Raw genomic sequence first — 20,654 nt, forward strand, 5'->3', positions numbered from 1 at the left:
GTAGTATTGCTAACCACATTCACCAGTTACTGTAAAAATGGATCTGATTCACGCTTGAGGTGGGAGGAATAGTTAGGGAGGAGGGGACTAGCTGGGCTGGTTTTGGCATGTGGTTGGGGGAGGGGAGATTTTGAAGCTTGTGAAGCCCGCATTGATACCCTTGGGCTGCAAAGCTCCCAAGCGAAATATGAGATGCTGTTCCTGCATCTTTCGGGTGGCATCACTGTGGCAATGCAGGAGCCCCAGGATGGACATGTCGTCCGACGATAGTGGTGGGGAATTGAAATGGTTTGCAACTGGGAGGTGTAGTTGTTTGTTGCGAACAGAGCATAGGTGTTCTGCAAAACAGTTCCCAAGCCTCTGCTTGGTTTCCGTGATGTAGAGGAGGCCACAACGGGAACGGCGCATACAGTATATCACATTGACGGATGTGCAGATGAACATCTGTTTGATGTGAAAAGTCTTCCTAGGGCCTGAGATGGGGGGTGAGGGGAGAGGGCAGGTGTAGCACTTGCTTTGGTTGCAGGGAAAAGTGCTGGGGGTCGTGGGGCTGGAGGGGAGTGTGGAGCGGACAAGGGAGTCATGGGGAGAGTGGTCCCTCCGGAAGACAGATAAGGGTGGGGACGGAAAAATGTCTTTGGTAGTGGGGTTGGATGGCAGATGGCGGAAATGTCGGCGGATGATGCTTTGGATTTGGAGGGTGGTGGGGAGGTAAGTGAGGACGAGGGGGATTCTGTTTTGGTTATTATTGTGGATGGGGGTGTGAGGGGTGGGTCGCGGGAAATGCGGGAGACATGGTCGAAGGCATTTTTGATCACTGTGGAGAGGAAGTTGCGGTTTTTGAAAAAAGAGACATCTGGGACGTTTGGGAGTGGAATACCTTCTCTCAGGAGCAGATGCAGTGGAGGCGAAGGAATTGGGAATAGGGCATGGCATATTTACAGTAAGGTGGGTGGGAGGATGTGCATTCTAGGTAGTTGTGGGAGTCGGTAGGCTTAAAATGGGTATCGCTTTCCAGGTGGATGCCAGAGATGGAGACAGAGAGGTCCAGGAAGGAGAGAGATGTGTCAGATATGGTCCAGGTAAACTTGAGCTTGGGGTGGAAGGTGTTAGTAAAGTGGATGAACTGTTCGAGCTCCTCGTGGGAACACAAGGCAGCGCCGAAACAGTATTCAATGTAACGGAGGAAAAGATGGGGGACAGGGCCAGTGTAGCTTTGGAAGAGGGCTTGTTCCACGTACCCTACAAAGAGGCAAGCATAGCTTGGGCCCATGCAGGTACCCATTGCCACCCCCTTTGTCTGTAGGAAGTGGGAGGAATTAAAGGAGAAGTTGAGGGTGAGGACGCGTTTGGATAAGCGGATGAGGGTGTCACTGTAGGGTGACTGGTCAGGTCTGCGGGACAGGAAAAAGCGGAGGGTTTAGGCGTCCCACCCATTGATGTCATTCTGCCCACCACTTTCACAGCCAGTATCTCAAGACAAAACAATAATACTGAGCCCTACCGAGTCTTCACCATCCCTCCAGACCTCCCCCTTACTGAGGACCAATGGTCAGTCCTCAGTAAGGGGGTCTCACCTTTGTCCCCCTCCACCAACACATTGATGAATATAACTCTGGGCGAAATATTGAGCAGTTTTTCTGTCGCCTCCGCCTCCACGCTTATTTCTTTAATCGTGAAACTAACCCTCCCTCTACTGACACCTCCTCTCGCCTCCAATGCACCCCCTCCTCCTGGACACGACCCCAGGCCTCCTACCCTCCCTTGACCTCTTCATCTCTAATTGTCGTCGAGACATCGATCGCCTCAACTTCTCCACCACGTGCAGCCTTCTGCTCCAATCCCAACCTCATCATTAAGCCCCCAGACAAGGGAGGCGCAGTTGTAGTATGGCACACTGACATCTACATTACTGAGGCCAGATGCCAACTCTCCAATACCTTCTCCTACCATCCCCCGGATCATGACCCCACCCCCAAGCACCAAACCATTTTCTCCCAAACCATCCACAACCTCATTACCTCAGGTGGCTTCCCACTCACAGCCTCTAACCTCATTGTTCCCCAAACCCGCACCGCCCGCTTCATCCAGCTTCACACCATGTTATCTTAGATTCTCTAGCATCGGCGGTTCCTACCATCTCTATAAAAACAGGACTGTTGGAAATAGCAGGCAGATAGCATCAATAAAGAGAAGCAGTTAACATTTCAGGCCATAACTTTAATCAGAACAGCTAAAAAAATTAACTGTTTCGTTTTTGTGACTGTGACAAAACTTGTTCTGAAATTAGTTTTTCTGGTCATGTTAAAGTGTCAGATTTTGGTGGTGATAGTATATTTCTCATGTTGTTATCCGGAGACTCTAGAAATGTAATATTCTGGTTCTTTTTAGGACTTTGTTTAAAAAAAAAATTTCAAAAAGCCTATTTTTTTCACAGTTCTGTCCTTTCTCCGACTATCCCTTAAAGCATTCAATCTTCAAGTGTATTTAATTGGTTTTATCTTACTTAGAATTCTCAGGATCCAAGTTTAATTCTCCATTATATTAGTCTTGCGTGAAAAGTGATTTGTGGAAAGCGGTCAGGCCAGAGAAACAGAAATTCCAAGTGCAGGAGATTTGAGCAACTGCAGTTGTTAAACCAAAGGTGGGACCCCACTGCAGCTAAAGGTCCGAAACATTAACATTCCTCAACCTGTTGGGTACATAATTTGTTTAACATTAGGTAGATAATGACTGTAGGGTATATTGTTCGTACTATTCCTCCCACTCTCACATCACATTCTAACTGAAAGTTTAGTTAAAAAAAGTTCTGTGAAATAACATAAATGATAGGAAATGGGACCCATCCCAATGAAGTTCTCTCCCCGTATTTTTATTTAGAGAGTCTGAAACAAATCCACAATGTATGTAACTTGTACTTGACTTTCGTGACATCTTTCCAAGGTCCTGGACATGCTCTGATTGAACAATGGAATCCACTTGGTCTAGTAGGAATCATCACTGCATTTAACTTCCCAGTTGCTGTTTATGGCTGGAATAATGCCCTTGCACTTGTCTGCGGCAACTGTTGTCTTTGGTAAGTATTTTTTACTTGTATGTAGGCAATCCAAGCTATATCCATCCTGCTTTTTATACTAATACATTTTCATAGATTGATCAAAGGTATGTTTCACTGTATAACTTGATTGATTGACTGAAATTTGCCTGAGACAAGATAGATTTGTGTTTGATTCCCTACTTTTCGTTTGCAGCCAAAAGTGACGGGTACATTAGCTGAAAGTATTTCCCTTCCTCTTCTTTTTGCAGGCTGTAAGGACAACAAGCCAGCATCTTGTATGTCACTCTTTTATTATCAGCCTACAAAGGATTAGACTTCTTTGATTCAATTTTAAAACTAACGCTGAGAAAAAATTTGCTTGTAAATTTCAATTAAATTCACTCTTGTCATGTTGCCTTACTCAGGGTACTGTGTAATTAATAAAGTTAACCACATCTTGTTTAGTTTACCCTACACAAAGTGATAGTGACTTATAGCAGATGAGTTGTCAGTTTTGTCCAGTTTAACAGTTATTAGTGCGATTTTTGCTTTTTATTAATGCTGCAACTCTTGTTACTGTGTTCTTATATCCAAGAGTAACTATACAACCTGCTCCTTTGCATACTTGCAAACCTAATGCAGTCCTTTGACTTATTGCTCACTGCACAAAATTCTAAGATGTCTTTGTTGCAAGACCTGGATGCTAATTTCTCAGAACCTGTGTTTGGTTCCAGTATTAACTTTAATTTTAAATGTAGACATCTTAAATTTGCGATTGTGTGATGACGTCTCACATTGAGATAAATATTACATTGTTTACTACGTATTGCATTATTGCACAGATCTCAGAATGGCACTGTATCTTTAAGACAGATAAATGAGATCATGACATGTGGTGCTCTAATATAAAAAGTCACCTTCTTACCCTGCGTGCAGACAAGCAGTAAGTCAGACAGCCACCTAGTTACTCGGATGGTTAGTTACTTAGCATGTCAACTGTGTCTATAATGTGATAGTAACATAAGTAAGCAAAGACTTCAGAATATATTTAAGTCTGAGATGTCATTAGTATTATTTTTCATTGTTAATAAACTTTCAGTTATCTGTCTCAATAAAACAACTAAAGTCTCTGTGTAGTATATGTTGCGAAGGTAATGTATGGAAAATGACAGCACACCACTCAATTCTAGTGTTTTACTTGAATTCTAACAATAGTGATATAACAGCATAAGAGGTTGAGAAATCAGGAAATGTTGCTGGCAGGCTCCTAAAACTGAGTTTTAAGGAGATTGTTAATGGGTATGTTTCCTAGGCATGGATCTGTCTGTCATATACCTTTTAGCTCCAGCACTTAGTTCGTGGACTTAACCAACATCTAAGTTGATAAACTGCTGCGAAACAACAATAGAATAGAAGAATTTTTCAAGAATTAATTTTTAACAGACACTGTATTAATTTGGACAGTGTTTCCAAGGAGCCGAGGTTCCAAAGAGCTAAATGGTTATGTCTGATGTAAAGTTACACACAATGTTTCCTAATTTTTTTTTCTTCTCCATAGACCCCTGAGCCTGCTGCACCATTCACTAAGATCGTGGCTGATCTGTCTGCATTTTAAATTCCACATTCCCGTAAACCCCCGTAACCCTTGCTTGACAATAATCTATCCGTTTCTCTCGGCTTTCTGTAGTATTGCGCTCTCAGTCTCTGATACAAGCTTCCCCTTAATGCCTTTTACTATCCTGTGTGCTCCTTGATATCCAAGGTACCCATGGTTGGGAAAGCTCTGAGCTTTTCTTTGCAGTAACATGACTTTTTTAAATCTCCCCATCAGTTCTGACACAGATTTATCTTCACGCCACTATTTCTGGCTGGATGTTGAAAATCTGAACAAAAAACTGAAAGCACTAGAGAAAGTGAGCAGGTCTGGCAGCCTCTGTGGAAAGAGAACCGGCTAACAATAACAGAAACAATCTGCAACCTCATTCTGAGTCTGCTATGACTTCCTGCATGAAGGAAAGTTGCATCATACTTGAGACTCTTTCTGTCTGCCAAACCTTCTGAGCTTCTCTGGAACTTTCTTCTTTCAGTGTTTTAAGTTTTATTTTGGCAATTGAAGCCTTATCTGACCCCCTGTGGTCCTTGACATCCATTAGGCACTAGGTGTGGATATAGGTGATGTTTTCTATTGTGGAAATGAGATGCAGTTTTAAAATCATCTAAAATACATGATTACATAAACCAGGAGAGTGGCACTAAGTTAAAATGCTCAGAGTGAAGACACAATGTAGACAATCCTGCACTGTGGCGATTCTGTGATAACATGGATGGCTACCAATTAAAATCTGGGATGAGGTTTGGATGAGACGGGCCACTTGTGCCTCAGATTTATGATTCTATCTGTTTTATGTTCACAGGAAGGGAGCTCCTACGACTCCTCTGACAAGTGTAGCAGTTACACAGTAAGTATACTTTCTATTGACATGTAATGATTTATTGTTTTCCAGCAACTATAGATTATCCCTAGTCCTAGGTATATTTGTTATGTAATTTGACTCTTTTATATTGTACTGACCTTTCTTATGGATACTCAATTCTATTTAAATGTCGTAACAAAAATGAGAGCTCATGGGATTGGAGGCAACCTGCCAACATGCGCAAAGAATGAGTTGGGAAATAACTCTGCCTGCCAATGTCTCTACTCATATTTTTCTTTTCGTTTAGTCGGAACCTATGTTACCTACGTATACACCAAAATCCGTCCCATTGGTTGAAATACTGACTGTCCGATATCTTACACTAAACCCATAGTCAAGTGATAAATATAAGGAACACGTGTCATTTCATTTGCATGTGCTGTACATACTGTTTCAGAAAATAGTGCACATAGGTGCAGGTGTTGGGCTTTCCAGTAGCTTAAGTTTAGTGAGTTTTCTTGATATGTTACTTATCACCATATAGTTGACAACAATTGCTCCCTCCGTTATCGACTCAGTGTTGAACATAGGATCCACGTACCAGGAAGCACCATACAATTCATTTGAGCCCATTTTTTTCGTACAGAATTCTATCTGCGAGCATAATAATTGAATTAGCTAATGCCAAAGCCTGTCTGCTCCTTTTTTCCTTTCTTCCTTGACTGGATACTGAATTATGAGTGGTGGCACCTGGCCCACAACCAGGTTGAACTGATGGTGATGCACATTGAAGTAAATAAGTTAACTTGGTAGATATTGTAGAGACATGGCTTCAGGATCATAAAGATTGATGAGTAGCACTGTTAATCAATGATTTGTGCACTGGTTCAAGATGACCTTGGATCATGGGATCAGGGTGTAGAATCAGTCCAGGTGGAAATGAGCAATAATACAGGAAAAAAGTCACTAGTGGGAGTGGTCTAACAGTAACTGCAATGTAGGACAAAGTATATAAGAATTATTGGTAAATGTGTTTATAGGGACAGCAGTAAAGATGTTAGTTGGCAAAATCAGATAGGTGGTACTGGCTTTGATAAGTTCACAGAAGGCTTTTCAGATAATTTCTTAGAGCAACCTGTCTTGGAACTACCCAGAGGGTAGATTATATTTGGCTTGTACAACATGAGATAATTGACCTTGGAGTTAAGGCGCCCATTGTTAGAGCGACACTAATGAGTGAATTTTCCATGCAATTTGAAAGGGAGAAGATTAGGGCTAAGACTAGTATTTTAGACCGATTTAAGGGGGAGTATGTTGGCATGAAAACTAACTGGATTGTTGTACTCGTATGTAGGATAGATTAATAGAGACACAGATGCAGATGTGGGAAAGTGTGAAGTTCTTCCCTCTGACAGAATAGTTTAAAAAAATTAATGAATGTAAATATATGAATAATAAATGAGTAATACAGAAAGAGGCCTGCAGAATTCTAAGATACAGAGGGATTTGTGTGTTCAATTATGAAAAATTAGAATACAGGTACAGAATGTAATCAAAAAGGGTAATGTAATGCTATTTTCTCATGAGAATTGAACACAAAAAGGATATTATGCTTCAGTTACACAGGACATTTGTAAGAGTACGTCTCACATACTGTGCACAGTTTTGCTGTCCTTTTTCAACAAAGATGTAAAAGCTTTGGAACTGGTTCAGTCAAAGTTTATGAGATTGATACTTGAAACTGGTGGATGCCTTGTTAAGGCACATTTGACAGGCTGAAGATTGGAAGAGTGAGGGTTGAGCTTGATTTGAGTGTACAACATTTTGAGGGTAGCAGAAGGTCTGGGTTCAAGTCCCAACTGCTCCAGTGGGGTGTCATAACATGTTTGAAGAGGTTGTTTGAAAAATATCTATAAGATCCTGAATAATCTTGACAAGGTGGACGGGTAGAATGTTTCCTCTTGTGGATTAGCCTAGAACCAGGATTGGTTTCACAAAATGACTGAGGCCCTTTCAAGTCATAGACTCATACAGCATGGACACAAGTCAGAGGTGAGACTTTGTTTTTCCTGAGGGTTGAGCAACTTTGAAACTTGACCTTTGAAGAGTGGGTAATTGAATATTTTTAAGACAGAGGTCGATCAATTCTTGTCAGACAGAGGAACCAAGTGTTATTGGGTGTCGATGGGAAAACACAACAGATCAGTCACAATCTCATTAAATGATAGGACAAGCTTGAAGGTCTGAATGGTCAACTTTTGCTCCCATTTTGTACATTTACATGTGATTTCTGACTCTATTTCCAACAAACTTTTTTGTTTCGTCTGATCTTCTGTAACGTGGCTATAAAACTACTCCCTCTCTAATGTTTTGATGCATTGCCAGTCACTCATGAAGGTTAACTACTTTAGCTGGTAGCTAGTCGTTTAGCAACAAGAATCCTCCACAGCCTGGGTCTAGAATGTCAATTTCTCCCAACTTCATCAATTTACAGAGTTTGTCCCCTTTGTGCAATTTCATATTAGTTTTAAGTTTGATTAAAGCTTTTATTTTTGAAAAAAAGTTTAGGAGAATTGCAAAATAAAAAGTCCTTTGAATTAACTTTTCTGAATTCATTTGCTTTGTAAGCCTCACACGATGCCCAGCTTATTTTCATAAGATTTCATCTTTCAAACAATTGTTTCAGATAGCCAGGAACCATTCTGTGTAACTAACGCTTGACCATTCAGCTGTTGCAGTTGACTGATATATAATTGTCTATTCAAAATTATGCAAGTTTAAAATTTAAGCTTAAATTTCAGTTTCACTTCAGTTGTCCAAAAAAGCATAATTTCATCTTATTTCCATTTTCACCATAAAGTATTTTAAATGTTTATTGGATTGCGTCCTTGTCAGTGTTGGAATGATTATTAACGGCTTTAAAAATAACCCTGTAAAGTGTCATCAATCGTAAATTTATAGCGATTAAAATCCAGACAGTCTGTACTGCCTTTAGTCTTTTAGCTTTATCTACTTTTGAAATTAAAGTTTTTGCAAACTTTGCAAGTTGCTCTAATTTTCCCCTTTTACAGAATTGTTGCTGAAGTTTTGGAAAACAACAAATTACCCGGAGCTATATGTTCCCTTACATGTGGAGGTGCTGACATTGGGTAAGTGAAGAAAGAGTAATGACAGCAGACTAATGCTCTTGAAGTATATTAGTTGACTAGCTGAACCGTGGGTATCAATTATTGTCCCACTCGCCAGTACAATAATAGTTAAGAAAAATAATTAAATACATGTTTGTTACAATTTCTTATGCAGGTTTATTAGTGAAGAAATGATGGACTTGGTGAAAATTGATTTTCCACAATGAACTCTTATGTAAAATACTTTGCATCCTTTATAATCCAGATTAAATGTCCGTGATAACTAGTCACATGAATGAACAGAAATATTTGAAATTCTTCAAAAACAATTTGATGATGTAAGGAAAGAGTAACCAGAGGATGCAGTTTAGATTATAAACATTGAATATATTTTGTGAGAGCAAGTTTCTGAACCCTCTTAGAATATATATATAATGTGTGGCATATGAACATATTTACTACCTTCTTGATGGATAGTTAGGTATGGCTTATCCAGAAACACTGCATACTGTGAAAGAATATTAAAAATGCAGTTAGAGTACTTGCCATTTGGAACAACACAGTGTAAGCAATGTTAAATTTTTGCCGAATGTTTTTGCCATGTTGATCTACTTGCCATTACCTTACTGCAAAGCAGTTCTGTTCAAATAGTGTTCACTTCACATGTCCCTAGACCTTCCCACAAGGGGAAACTACCTCAGTTTTTCCCCTGTTAAGTCCCCTAATTATCTTGGATGTTTCAATAAGGCTGCCTTTCATTCTTCTTAAACTTCAATGAGAACAGGCTGACTCAACCTCTCCTCATAAGATAGTGCCTCTATATCTGGAAACAACTTAGTGAGCCTTCTCTGGACTGCCATCAATGCCCATTTCTCTTTCCTTAGGTAAGGGATCTAGTCAATGTTTAAGTATTCCAGTTGTAGACTCACTAGTGCCTGCATAGTTTAGCAAGACCTTGCTATTTTTATTCTCCAATCCCTTTAAAACAAAGGCTAACGATTCATTTTTCTCTCCCGTATTATCTGCTGAATTTGGATGCTAGCTTTTCGTGATTCGTGCCCAAGGACCCCAAAGTCCCTCTGTGCAGGAATTTTCTCTGCAGTCTTTTCCCATTTAAATAAAATTCAGGTTTTCTATTCTGCCAGCCAATCCTCTCATTTTCCCACATTATATTCCATTTGCCAAGTTTATGTTCTCTTACTTCACCTATTTGTATTCGTCTGCAGACTCTTTGAGTCATCCTTGCTGCTTGCCTAACCACTTATTCTTATGTGATCTGTAAACCTGGTGATAGTACATTCACTTACCCCATCCAGGTTATTAATATAACTTGTAAATAGTTGTAGCCTCAACATTGATCTGTGTGGCACTGCACTAAATACAGGTTGCAATCTGAAAATGGTCCCTTTATCCCAACTCTCAGTCTTCTTTAGTTATCCCTGACAATGTTCTATCCACACTACCATGGGCTCTTATCAAACATGATTTCCCCTTCATTAAACCATACTGTTTCTGCTTGATTATACTTCTAAATGCTCTCCTATTGAGTCCTTTATAGTAGACTGTAAAGACTATATAGTAGACTTTCAAATGACAGGTGTTACAACTAATAGACCTGCAGTTATCTTTCTGTTGTCTCTTCCTTTTTGAATAAATGTGTTACATTGGCACTTCACAATCATCTATAGATTGTTCCAGAGCGTAAGGATTTTTGGAAGATTACTGCCAGTGTATCCATTGACTATCAAAAGACCAGAAGTGAAGAAGATTTGCTGATGATTGCGTAATGTTCGGATACTGTAGCAAAACCTGAACAGTATTCCCAGGCTTGGGCTGACAAGTAACATTCCCACTAAACTAGGGTATGAGTAAAAGAGAAATAATCATTGATGTTCAGTGGCATTGCAATCAAAGAATCCTCCACCAGAAACTGAACTGGACTAGCTACGCAAAAAACTGAAGCTCAAAGATCAGGTCAGAGGCTATTTATTATGCAGTGAGTAACTGATTGCCCAAGGTCTTCCCACCATCTACACTTAGAGGTCAGGAGTACGATAGCAAGCTACCCAATTATCTGGATATGTGCAGCTCCAAGGACACTTGAAACCATCCATGACAGAGCAGCCCGCTTGATTTGCATCACATTCTCAAACATCTGCTCACCACACGCTTGACGTTCAGTGGCAGCAGTGTGTACCATCTACAAGATGCACTGCAGAAATCCGCCAATGTTGCCTAGACTACACTTTCTAAACCCATGATCACCACCATCTGGAATGTCAAGGGCAGCAGATACATGAGAATGCCACACCTGCAAGATCCCCTCCAAACCAATCACTATCCTGACTCAGAAATGTATTGCTATGCCTTTTCTTTTGCTTAGTCAGAATCCTGGAACTCTTTCCCTCACAGCATTATGGGATACCTGCTCCAAATGGATTGCCATGATTCAAGAAAGTAGTTCACTACCACTTTCTCAAGGGCAGTTAGGCATGCGTAATAAGCATTGGCCCAGCCAACAAAGTCATTTTTCCTCTGAATCAGTGAAAAAAAGTTTGTATCACTATCGTCACTGACCATTCTATTGAGTTATGTTCTTAGCTGCTGAGGAATGAAGGTTGATGTTAGTTAGCAAGTTGCTTTGAACATGTTTACTTGGGTGCCTCAGACCTTTATGTCCTAGAGTCACTATTGAGGACTCTCCGAGCCTGTTGGTTGTACAGTGCCCTGCCTCCATTGTTAGTGATTCAGCCCTGATAGTGATATTAATGGAGGATCTTGGCTGTGATATATAACTCACTTTATGACTGTTGGACTGTAGCTTAACAACTCTTTGAAAAAGCTCTCCCAATCTTGGCACAGATTCCCGGTATGGGTGACTTTGAATGTTGTCATGGCAGTGTGGGCTGTTGTTGCTTCCTGTAGCTATCTTAATGCTGATTTGGTCTGGCATAATGGTTTAATTGAAATGACCAAAAACATGCCATTTCTGAGGCATTATTGTCACATTGCTGCGTATCAGAATGGGGTGGGAGCATGCTGAAAAACCATTCTCTGTCCTTCTGACCCCTTCTCCCCCCTCCACATTATTTAGCAACCTCCAGATTGGCTTTACTCACTTCTGGGCTTAGGTCTGTTGTTGGTCCTAGGCCTCTGGTGGGTGCATTCCTCACAACAGCCAGCACTCTTGGTCGTACTGGACAACAGTGGAAAGCTGTCAGCCTAGAGTAACTGGCAGCTCTGAGAATTGGATTCCTAAATGCTGACACCAGCCTGTTAACGGCCTGATGAGCTTTTAATTCGAGAGGACTTCTCCTAGGGCATGGACATAAGGCTCCTGCCAGTTCTCCAGTGGAGGTGTTCAAGACTCCTATCACCAATGTTAAACTCGTCTAATTACTTAGCTTTAAATTCCACAGCTGTCATAGTGGTGTTTGCATGCAAGTCACCGGTTTGTTTCTCTAGATTACTTATCCTTTTTGTTTGAAACCACTGTATGACTGTACCTTTAGTTTCGTGCAGCTGTCGAATTTTAGCAGCAGGATTCGTGAAGTTTTGAAATCTTGATGTCCTTTCCTTTTTTAAGAATGCAGATAAATTAGTGGCTGCATCAAACTAAGCCAGTGGTGTTTAGAGGAATATCGTTTCCTATACAGCAGATGGTTAGGATCTGGATTGCACTGCACTGCTTAGAAGTAGTTGGGAGGGAGGTTCAATTGTGAGTTCAGGAATTAATAAACGTGTGTATAAAATAGATTAGCAGCACTGCAAGAGAGTGGGACTAGCTGAGTTGCCCTTGATATAAGTAGGTGACAAGCTGAATGACCTTTTTCTCCATAATATTGTGTGTGTAAAAAAAACTCAATGGTAATCGGTTCAACATTAGAATTCATCCTACGACTATAACGCTAAATCTTTTGTCCATTACTGTAATTTTCCACATTACCAGGCAGAATTGCAATGTTAAAATATTCCTCTCTGTAATCCATTATTTATATAAACCAAATTCCATATTATAACAAAACCAAAATTATTGCAAAACTCTGCAGGCGTTTCAGTTAATGTGATTTTGTGGAGAAGCTGATATCTTTCAGTTATTGATTGTCCAGCTGGCTCCAAGCAACTTAAAGTTTTCTGTGATTTTTTTTATACTTGAGTACCCCAGAAGTTAACTGATATTCTAAAGCTGTTTTTGATTAATTTTCAGTGCTGCAATGAGCAAAGATGAACGGATAAATCTCATGTCTTTTACTGGTAGCACAAATGTGGGCAAACAAGTATCATTAGTGGTTCAAGAGCGATTTGGTAGGTAGTCGTTTGTAGATACAAGTAACGAAACTTGTACGTTTTCGCAATAAAATGCATAATGTGAAGTAGAAATTGTTTGACTGTTGATGGTTTTGTGAAGATGAACTATAATGTTTTTCTCTTCTGTCTGCACTTCCAGGGCGATTGCTTCTGGAGCTTGGCGGGAACAATGCTATCATTGGTAATGTCAGTTTTGATCCAGTGTAATCTTTAGATGTGAAGCTAGATTTTCAGATTGGAGAAGTCTGTCCTATTCCTAAGCAAAGCAAAGAGGAGGAAATGCATTTAGATCTAGAGTAGTCATTTAGTGTTATTTCCTTTTCTCATTTGAAGTATAATCATGAGCTTAAACAAAAGAAAACATAAGCGGCTCAGTGGTTAGCACTGTTGCCTCACAGCACTATGGACCCGGGTTCGATTCTAACCTCAGGCGACTGTGCAAACGCCCCACCAGATATCCTCCCTGTGTGTGTGTGTGTGTGTGTGTGTGTGTGTGTGTGTGTGTGTTTCCTCCCACAGTCCAAAGATGTGCAGGTTAGATGGATTGGCCATGCTAAATTGCCTGTAGTGTGCAGGGATGTGCATGCTTGGTGAGTTAGCCATGGGAAATGCAAAGTTACAGGAATATGATAGGGGTGTGGATCTGGGTGGGATGCTGTTCAGAGGGGTGGTGTGGACTCGATGGGCAAAATAGCCTACTTCTATACTGTAGGGATTCTAAAATGCTACAACTATAACCCAAAAACTGGGCACTGGAGTTTATGAAATAGTGACATTTCATGAAACTCTAGATATATGCATCCCGATGTTGTAAAACCCTTGAAGCACATTACTTTAATTCTGAACAGGTACAAATAATTGCACAGTTAAATCTTGAACACAGAGTCTTATAATTCTCTGGAATGAATCATTACTAAAATGACATTTTTTAAAACAAAATGTACTGGATGAAATTGTAAAATGGTATCCTTTATTGATGTTGCTGCAGTATCTGTCAAATGATTGATACTCAGGCTCGTTATAAGTGTAAAAGGTGGAATTTAATGTTTGTGATGTGGGTCTCTCAGGTTGGCTAGATGTTGAGGAAGGCCTGTTCTATTAAGAGCCAGTCAGCTAGTTATATACCCACCATTGGGCCTTCCCCAGGATGAATAACTCTGGGGACAGACATTGCACCACCTCAAACTACTGAGAGAAATCCGAAGTCACAGAACACCAGGTTATAGTCCAACCGATGTACTTGAAATCATAAGCTTTCAGAGTGTAGCCCCTTCGTCAGGTGACTTCATTGGCACGTCTACATCCTGGCTACTAGCAGAAGTGGCACCTGTTTGTATTTCACCCGCCAGAGGCCCAGGATCAGAATAGAACCTGAGGTCAAAGGTGAGTGGGGGCACGGTGGGATTGCGGGAGGAGGAGAGGCGATTTGGAGGTAAAGGGGAGGTGGACTTTCGGTGACCTCTGTTCCTGATGCCAGGTTGGTCAATCAGTGTGCCTTTGCATAAGGAAACCACCTATTCCACTATGGGCATTAATTACCTACGTGAGGACCTGAAGTAATATGTCAGGGTGGGAAGATTGTTGACCAGTCTTTCTGCCTCAAACTTAATTGAATGTTGGACCCTCGTACAACACTCTCCCACCCAATTAAATACCTATCACCTTAAAAATTGCCAGTGGGACTCAGATTCCAAACTCAGTATTCCCCTGAATGGACATTCAGTGCTATCTTGGGCTTACCATTTGAGGACCAACTCCAATAAATTATTTTACATGATATTCTGTTTTACTTGAGAGTAATGTGTTCTAAGAGTATTTCACCTCTGTCCTTCAATATTTGGCTGACCACTGTTCAACACTCTTGTGGACACTTACGAATAAAATGGATTTCCATTGACAGGGACAGAATCCTTCTGTCCTTCTATTGAAATCCTTCTATTAAACGTTGTTGCTTTTTAAAATAAATCTCGGGATTGTGTGTCATCAGAATTAGCCCTGATAGTTGATTGAAGTTAATCAAAATCCCACCAACAGAACAATTAAAATAAATAGGGAAGATGCTGGGGAATTTCAGCAGATCATAGAGAAGTACAGCATGGAAACAGGCCTTTCGGCCCAACCTGGTCCATGCTGACCATGGTGCCCACTCAGATAGTTCCAATTGCTGGCATTTGGTTTGTATCCCTGTAAATCTTTCCTATCCATGCACCAATGTAAATGTTTTTTGAAATGTTGCTATTGTACCAGCCTCAACCACTCTCTCTGGCAGCCCATTCCATATATGCACCACTCTATGTAAAGAAATTGCCCCTCAGGTCCTTCTTAAATCTTTCCCCACTCACCATAAACCTCTGCCCTCTAGTTTTTAATTCCCCCTCTCTGGGGGAAAAAGGCTACATGCATTCATTCTATCTATTCCGTAATGATCTTATACACCTCAATAAGATTACCCTTCATTTTCCTATGTCCCAAGGAATAAAATCCTATCCTGTCCAACCTGTACCTAGAACGCAGGCCTACTAGCCCTGGCAACATCCTTGTACTTCTTCTTTGTGCACTTTCCAGCTTAACTATGTCTTTTCTATAGCAAGGGTGACCAAAACTGCACACAGTATTCCAAGTATGGCCTCATTAACAACCTATACAACTGTAACATAACGTCCCAATTCCGAGACTCAATGCCTCGACCAATGATGGCCAGCATGCTAAATGCCTTCTTCACCACCCTGTCCACCTGTGACGCACCTTTCAACAAACTATCAAATTGTACTCTTAGGTCCCTCTGTTCCACAACACTCAGCAGGACTTTACCATTTACTGCAATATGCCCTACTTTGGTTTGACTTTCCAAATTGCACTTATCTGGATTGAATTGCATTTGCCAACCCTCAGCCTGCTTCCTCATCTACATAGAACATAGAACAATACAGCGCAGAACAGGCCCTTCGGCCCTGAATGTTGTGCCGACCTGTGACCTAATCTAAGCCCCTCCCCCAACACTATCCCATCATCATCCAAATGCTTATCCGAGGACTGTTTAAATGCCCCTAATGTGGCTGAGTTCACTACATTGGCAGGCAGGGCATTCCGTGCTCTGAGTAAAGAACCTGCCTCTGACATCTGTCTTAAATCGATCACCCCTCAATTTGTAGCTATGCCCCCTCGTACAAGCCGACGTCATCATCCACGGAAAAAGACTCGCTGTCCACCCTATCTAATCCTCTGATCATCTTGTATGTCTCTATTAAATCCCCTCTTAACCACCTTCTCTCCAATGAGAACAGACCCAAGTCCCTCAGCCTTTCTTCATAGGGCCTGTGCTCCAGACCAGGCAACATCCTGGTAAACCTCTTCTGCACCTTTTCCAATGCTTAAACATCTTCCTGTAATGGGGCGACCAGAACTGTACGCAATATTCCAAGTGAGGTCGCACTAGCGTTTTGTACAATCTGATCAAGATTGCTGTGTAATTTTTGACATACTTTGCCAACAACGATACCTCCCAGATTATGTATTATCCACAAACTTAATCGTGCCTCGTACATTCACATCCAGATCATTTATGTAAACAACAAAGGTTCCAGCACTGACCACATGCCTGCGCTATTCATGTTGCTTTTACTGGGATCTCTTTTCACTCATTCATGTTTTATTTCCCCAAGCGTTCTGGCTTGCTGCTAACACAAAACTGCTTTTCATAGAGGGCTTGACTTACTAGTCTTTGCAATAATTTTATGTGTTGCTGCTGAATACAGGCTGACACAGGAGTGTTGACATTCTCAACAGCTTTTTCGAAATTTGGAGTTTGTCAGACTCCACTGTTAACAAACTGGCCGATGCATTTGTCTGCCAAGTGTACATATTTTGCAGCTTCTTCTCAATAAAACAATCTAAGGTTTCCTTTGATTGCTGGCAATCGAACCACCCGCCCTAAAATAAGACAAAGAACTGCAGATGTTGGAGATCTGAAACAAAATCAAAAATTGCTGGCAAAACTAAGCAGGCCTGGCAGTATCTGTGGATAAAAAGCAAAGTTAAGATTTCAAGTACATTGATTCTTCATTAGAACTGATAGCAGCTAGAAAAATATGGTATTTACGCTCAAGATGAGATGGGGGTGGTGGAAAGGTGAGTGGAAAGCCAGAGATGGGTGGGGAGAGAGCAGAGAGAGAGATGTGAATGGGGTAGGCAGTTGAGAGAATTGTTGATAGTCGGCCATGACAGAAGAGAAGGTGAATAAGTGATAATGAGAGCTGAGATTAGGAAAAGAATGGCCAGGCTGTACTGAAAGTGACACGTCATTGAAAAAACCATGGTGTGAGGGTGGGTAAAAAAACATGGAAGGACTAAATCAGTCTGTATAGTTATTAAACTCGATGTTTAGTCCCAGAGGCTGTAGGGTCCCCAAGCAGAAAATGAAATGCTGTTTTCAAGCTTACGCTGCATTCGACGGAACAATAGCAAGTCCTGTGACAGAAATGTTTGCATGGGAACACAGTGGTGTGTTGAAGTGGCAGGCAACTGAAAGCCTGGGAACTTTTTAATGATGTTCTGCAAAGCAGTCACTCTGTCTGTATTTCATCTCCTTATAGTTGACGAGACCACATTGTGAGCAGTGAATACAGTGGAACAGATTGAGAGAAGTACAGGAAAAATTACTGCTTCACCGAGGAGGTGTATCTGAGGCTTTGGATTGCGAGGAGGGAGGAAGGAAACCGGCAAGTGGTGTGCCTTCTGTGGGTGGGGAAGGTACCGTGGGACTGTGGGAAGGTGTTGAGAATGGAAGAGGAGTGGACCAAGGTGCCCTTGAGGGAATGGTACCTGTCGAATGCTGACAAGGGAAGGGTAGGGAAATATGTGATCAGAGATAATGGGAACTGCAGATGCTGGAGAATCCAAGTATGTGTCTGATTGTGGCATCTTGCTGGAGGGTGATGGAAATGATGGCTAAATAGTTGTTGCAATGCTCTGGTGTTTACCTGCAAATTTGCTCCTTTACATCCCTCCTGATGGTATCTTATAGAACACACCCAACAGTATAATGCTTATGCCTGTTGTTGCTTAACTCTAATCAAATAGAATCTATCTTCAGCCCCTCCAGAACAACCCCCTCTGGCATTTAATCAGTATTGTCAACCTCCTTCCTTCTTTTTGTTCCCTTTCCTAAATACTTCGTAATCATGAGGCCTCTTTTGGAATACTGTGTTCAATCCTTGTCTCCCTGCTATAGGAAAGGTGTTGTTAAACTTGAAAGGGTTCAAAAAAAGATTTACAAGGATATTGTTGGGGTTGGAGGGTTTGAGCTATAGGGGGAGGCTGAATAGGCTTGGGGGCAATTTTCCTGGCGCATCGGAGGCTGAGAGGGTGATCTTATGGAAGTTTATAAAATCAAGAGGAGCGTGGATAGGGTGACTAGCCAAGGTCTTTTTTCCCAGGATAGGAGTCTAAAACTAGAGGACATAGGTTTAAGTTGAGAGTGGAAAGATTTAAAAGGGGCCTAAGGGGTAACTTTTTCACATATAGAGGGTGATGCATATATGGAACGAGCTGCCAGAGGAAGTGGTGGAGGCTGGTACATTTACATCATTTAAAAGGCATCAGGATGGGTACGTGAATAGGAAAGGTTTAGAGGGATATGGGCCAAATGCTGGCAAATGGTACTAGATTAATTTAGGATATCTGGTCGGCACGTGTGAGTTGGACCAAAAGGTCTGTTTCCATGTTGTACGTTTCTAGGATTCTATTTAGTTTCAAGCCTCTCCTTTTTCTGAGCCAGGTCTCTCTTATCACCCACAATGTCATGTACCACCACCTTCCATATCTGTGCCAATAGCTCACCAACCTTAGTTACGACAGCTTGCATGCTGGCACACATGGATTGTAAACCTAATTTTGCCGTGATTGTGTTCTCTTCTATCTGACTTTTTTCCCCTCTTGCGCTCCCAGAGACACAAATTCACTTCAGGCACATTACATTGCAATGGAAATCTCCAATGTGGAATTTCTTGAGAGTTCGCCTGCTAATAAGCTATGGTGGGAGATCAGCAAAATCTTGTATGGAATTTCAGGACTAGTTTTGCTTTCTTGAAATGATTGTTGATTAGAGGAAATTCAGATTACACACAAAAAGAGACAAGCTGCCATCATCTGGTAAGAATCAAGTACTGCAGAAATGATATTGCTGGGAATGAACCTTATATTTTTGTTTTTTCCCAAATGATAGTTAAAATTGAATTCCCAGTTCCACCACAAGACAAATGAAATATTTCTTACTTTTAAATCTGTGCCTTTCTCTTTTATTTGTTGAAATGTAAATCACTCTTTATTATGTCCAAAATGTCCTTTTAATATTTTTACCTTTACCATGATATGAAAGGAACATACTATGTAGAGCTTTTGGACCCCAAATAAAGCTGTTACAGTTTACTATATATGATCATTTATAGAACTTGGATTCTTTCTCAGTTGTAGAATCAGTGATATTTAACTTTCCGATCCTCTTAAGAGAAGTCTTTATATGCTTTATTGTTAAACTAAATACACTGGGTTAATTGTTTTTTGGAGAGCAGATCACTTTATTACTTAAAATTGAAGTCCAACCATGACATTAACTGTTTGTGGAACACTGAAAATTATTTGACCAACGATTATGAAATGACAGCTCAGCAGGTAACCAAATGTTTAGAACATAAATTTTAGTTTTTTCATGTACCTAATTTTTTTTAAAAAGTACCCTGTAAATTCAGTGTCATAATTTAGAAGTGCTGAAATGGAAATGGCATTGCATGGTTAATAAATTGCCATGCTATAAGATTGTCATTTCCCGTAAGAACAAAGCAATGTAATGGCTGAAGTTGTAATTTAATACATTTAGTTATATTTTTGTGAAGACCAGCAAGGGCTGGTGGTCTTCTGTAATATCAGCTGGACATTAAGTACCAGATGAATAACTTTGTCGCTATATGTCACAAAGAATCTGCAGATTGTGAGCAGTTCTTGGAACAAGTTTGTTCTCTAACTGAATCTCTTCATGAAATTTGACTGGTGTTATCTTATCACTGACAGTGTTCGATGATGCTGATTTAAACATGGTAATTCCATCTGTTCTCTTTGCTGCTGTGGGAACTGCAGGGCAGAGGTGCACAACAACTAGACGTCTGGTGAGTTATAACCAAGACTGCCCAGTGTTTTTCTGAATAAATATTTGCAAAATGACTAACCATTTGTTTTATGAAGTTCATTTGATTAAAAATCATTCTATAATTTTTCAGAAATTTAACTAAAATAGAAATATTAAATATTGCTTTTTTTTTAGTTCTTACATGAAAGTATTCATGATGGTGTGGTGGAAAAACTAGTCAAAGCTTACAAGCAGGTCCGAATTGGAGATCCATTAGATTGTAAGTTTTTTGCTCCTTTCTTGAAAACCCAATTGCTCATTGTTTAAAAATCATTATAAATTGTTATGGATTAGACCCCTCAGAATATTTTAGGAAGGTAGCCCAGACTCTCTCTACTACTTACTTTAAAAGTAGATGTGAAGTGCATGTTCCAGATGTGATGTGACTGGTCAAAGTACTTGATGTTAAGCAAAACACAATTTATTTAAACATCATAGTTAAAATACAAATGAAATAAAGAGGAATTTAGAATAACCTAACTATCGTAAAACTTAACCAAATCGTAGATACAGTACCTACTTCTAATTCACTGTTCCAACAAAATAATATCCCATAAACACATCCCTTGGCAAAATGGTAAATTCAG

The 20,654-nt window shown here is 40.5% G+C and overlaps 1 protein-coding gene across 1 annotated transcript in view; it reads left to right on the forward strand.

Moving 5' to 3' along the window:
* The window catches only part of aldh7a1 (aldehyde dehydrogenase 7 family, member A1), a 54,867-nt gene that overhangs the window by 20,538 nt on the left and 13,675 nt on the right, over nt 1-20,654 (forward strand). Inside the window, exons 6-12 of the mRNA XM_048526973.2 lie at nt 2,944-3,076; nt 5,452-5,496; nt 8,523-8,600; nt 12,787-12,884; nt 13,027-13,068; nt 19,953-20,047; nt 20,203-20,287. Of these exons, the coding sequence (XP_048382930.1) occupies nt 2,944-3,076; nt 5,452-5,496; nt 8,523-8,600; nt 12,787-12,884; nt 13,027-13,068; nt 19,953-20,047; nt 20,203-20,287 (576 nt within the window). The remainder of the gene's footprint in view (nt 1-2,943; nt 3,077-5,451; nt 5,497-8,522; nt 8,601-12,786; nt 12,885-13,026; nt 13,069-19,952; nt 20,048-20,202; nt 20,288-20,654) is intronic.

Source organism: Stegostoma tigrinum, chromosome 3, assembly GCF_030684315.1.
Source record: "Stegostoma tigrinum isolate sSteTig4 chromosome 3, sSteTig4.hap1, whole genome shotgun sequence".
Classification (NCBI taxonomy): Eukaryota; Metazoa; Chordata; class Chondrichthyes; order Orectolobiformes; family Stegostomatidae; genus Stegostoma; species Stegostoma tigrinum.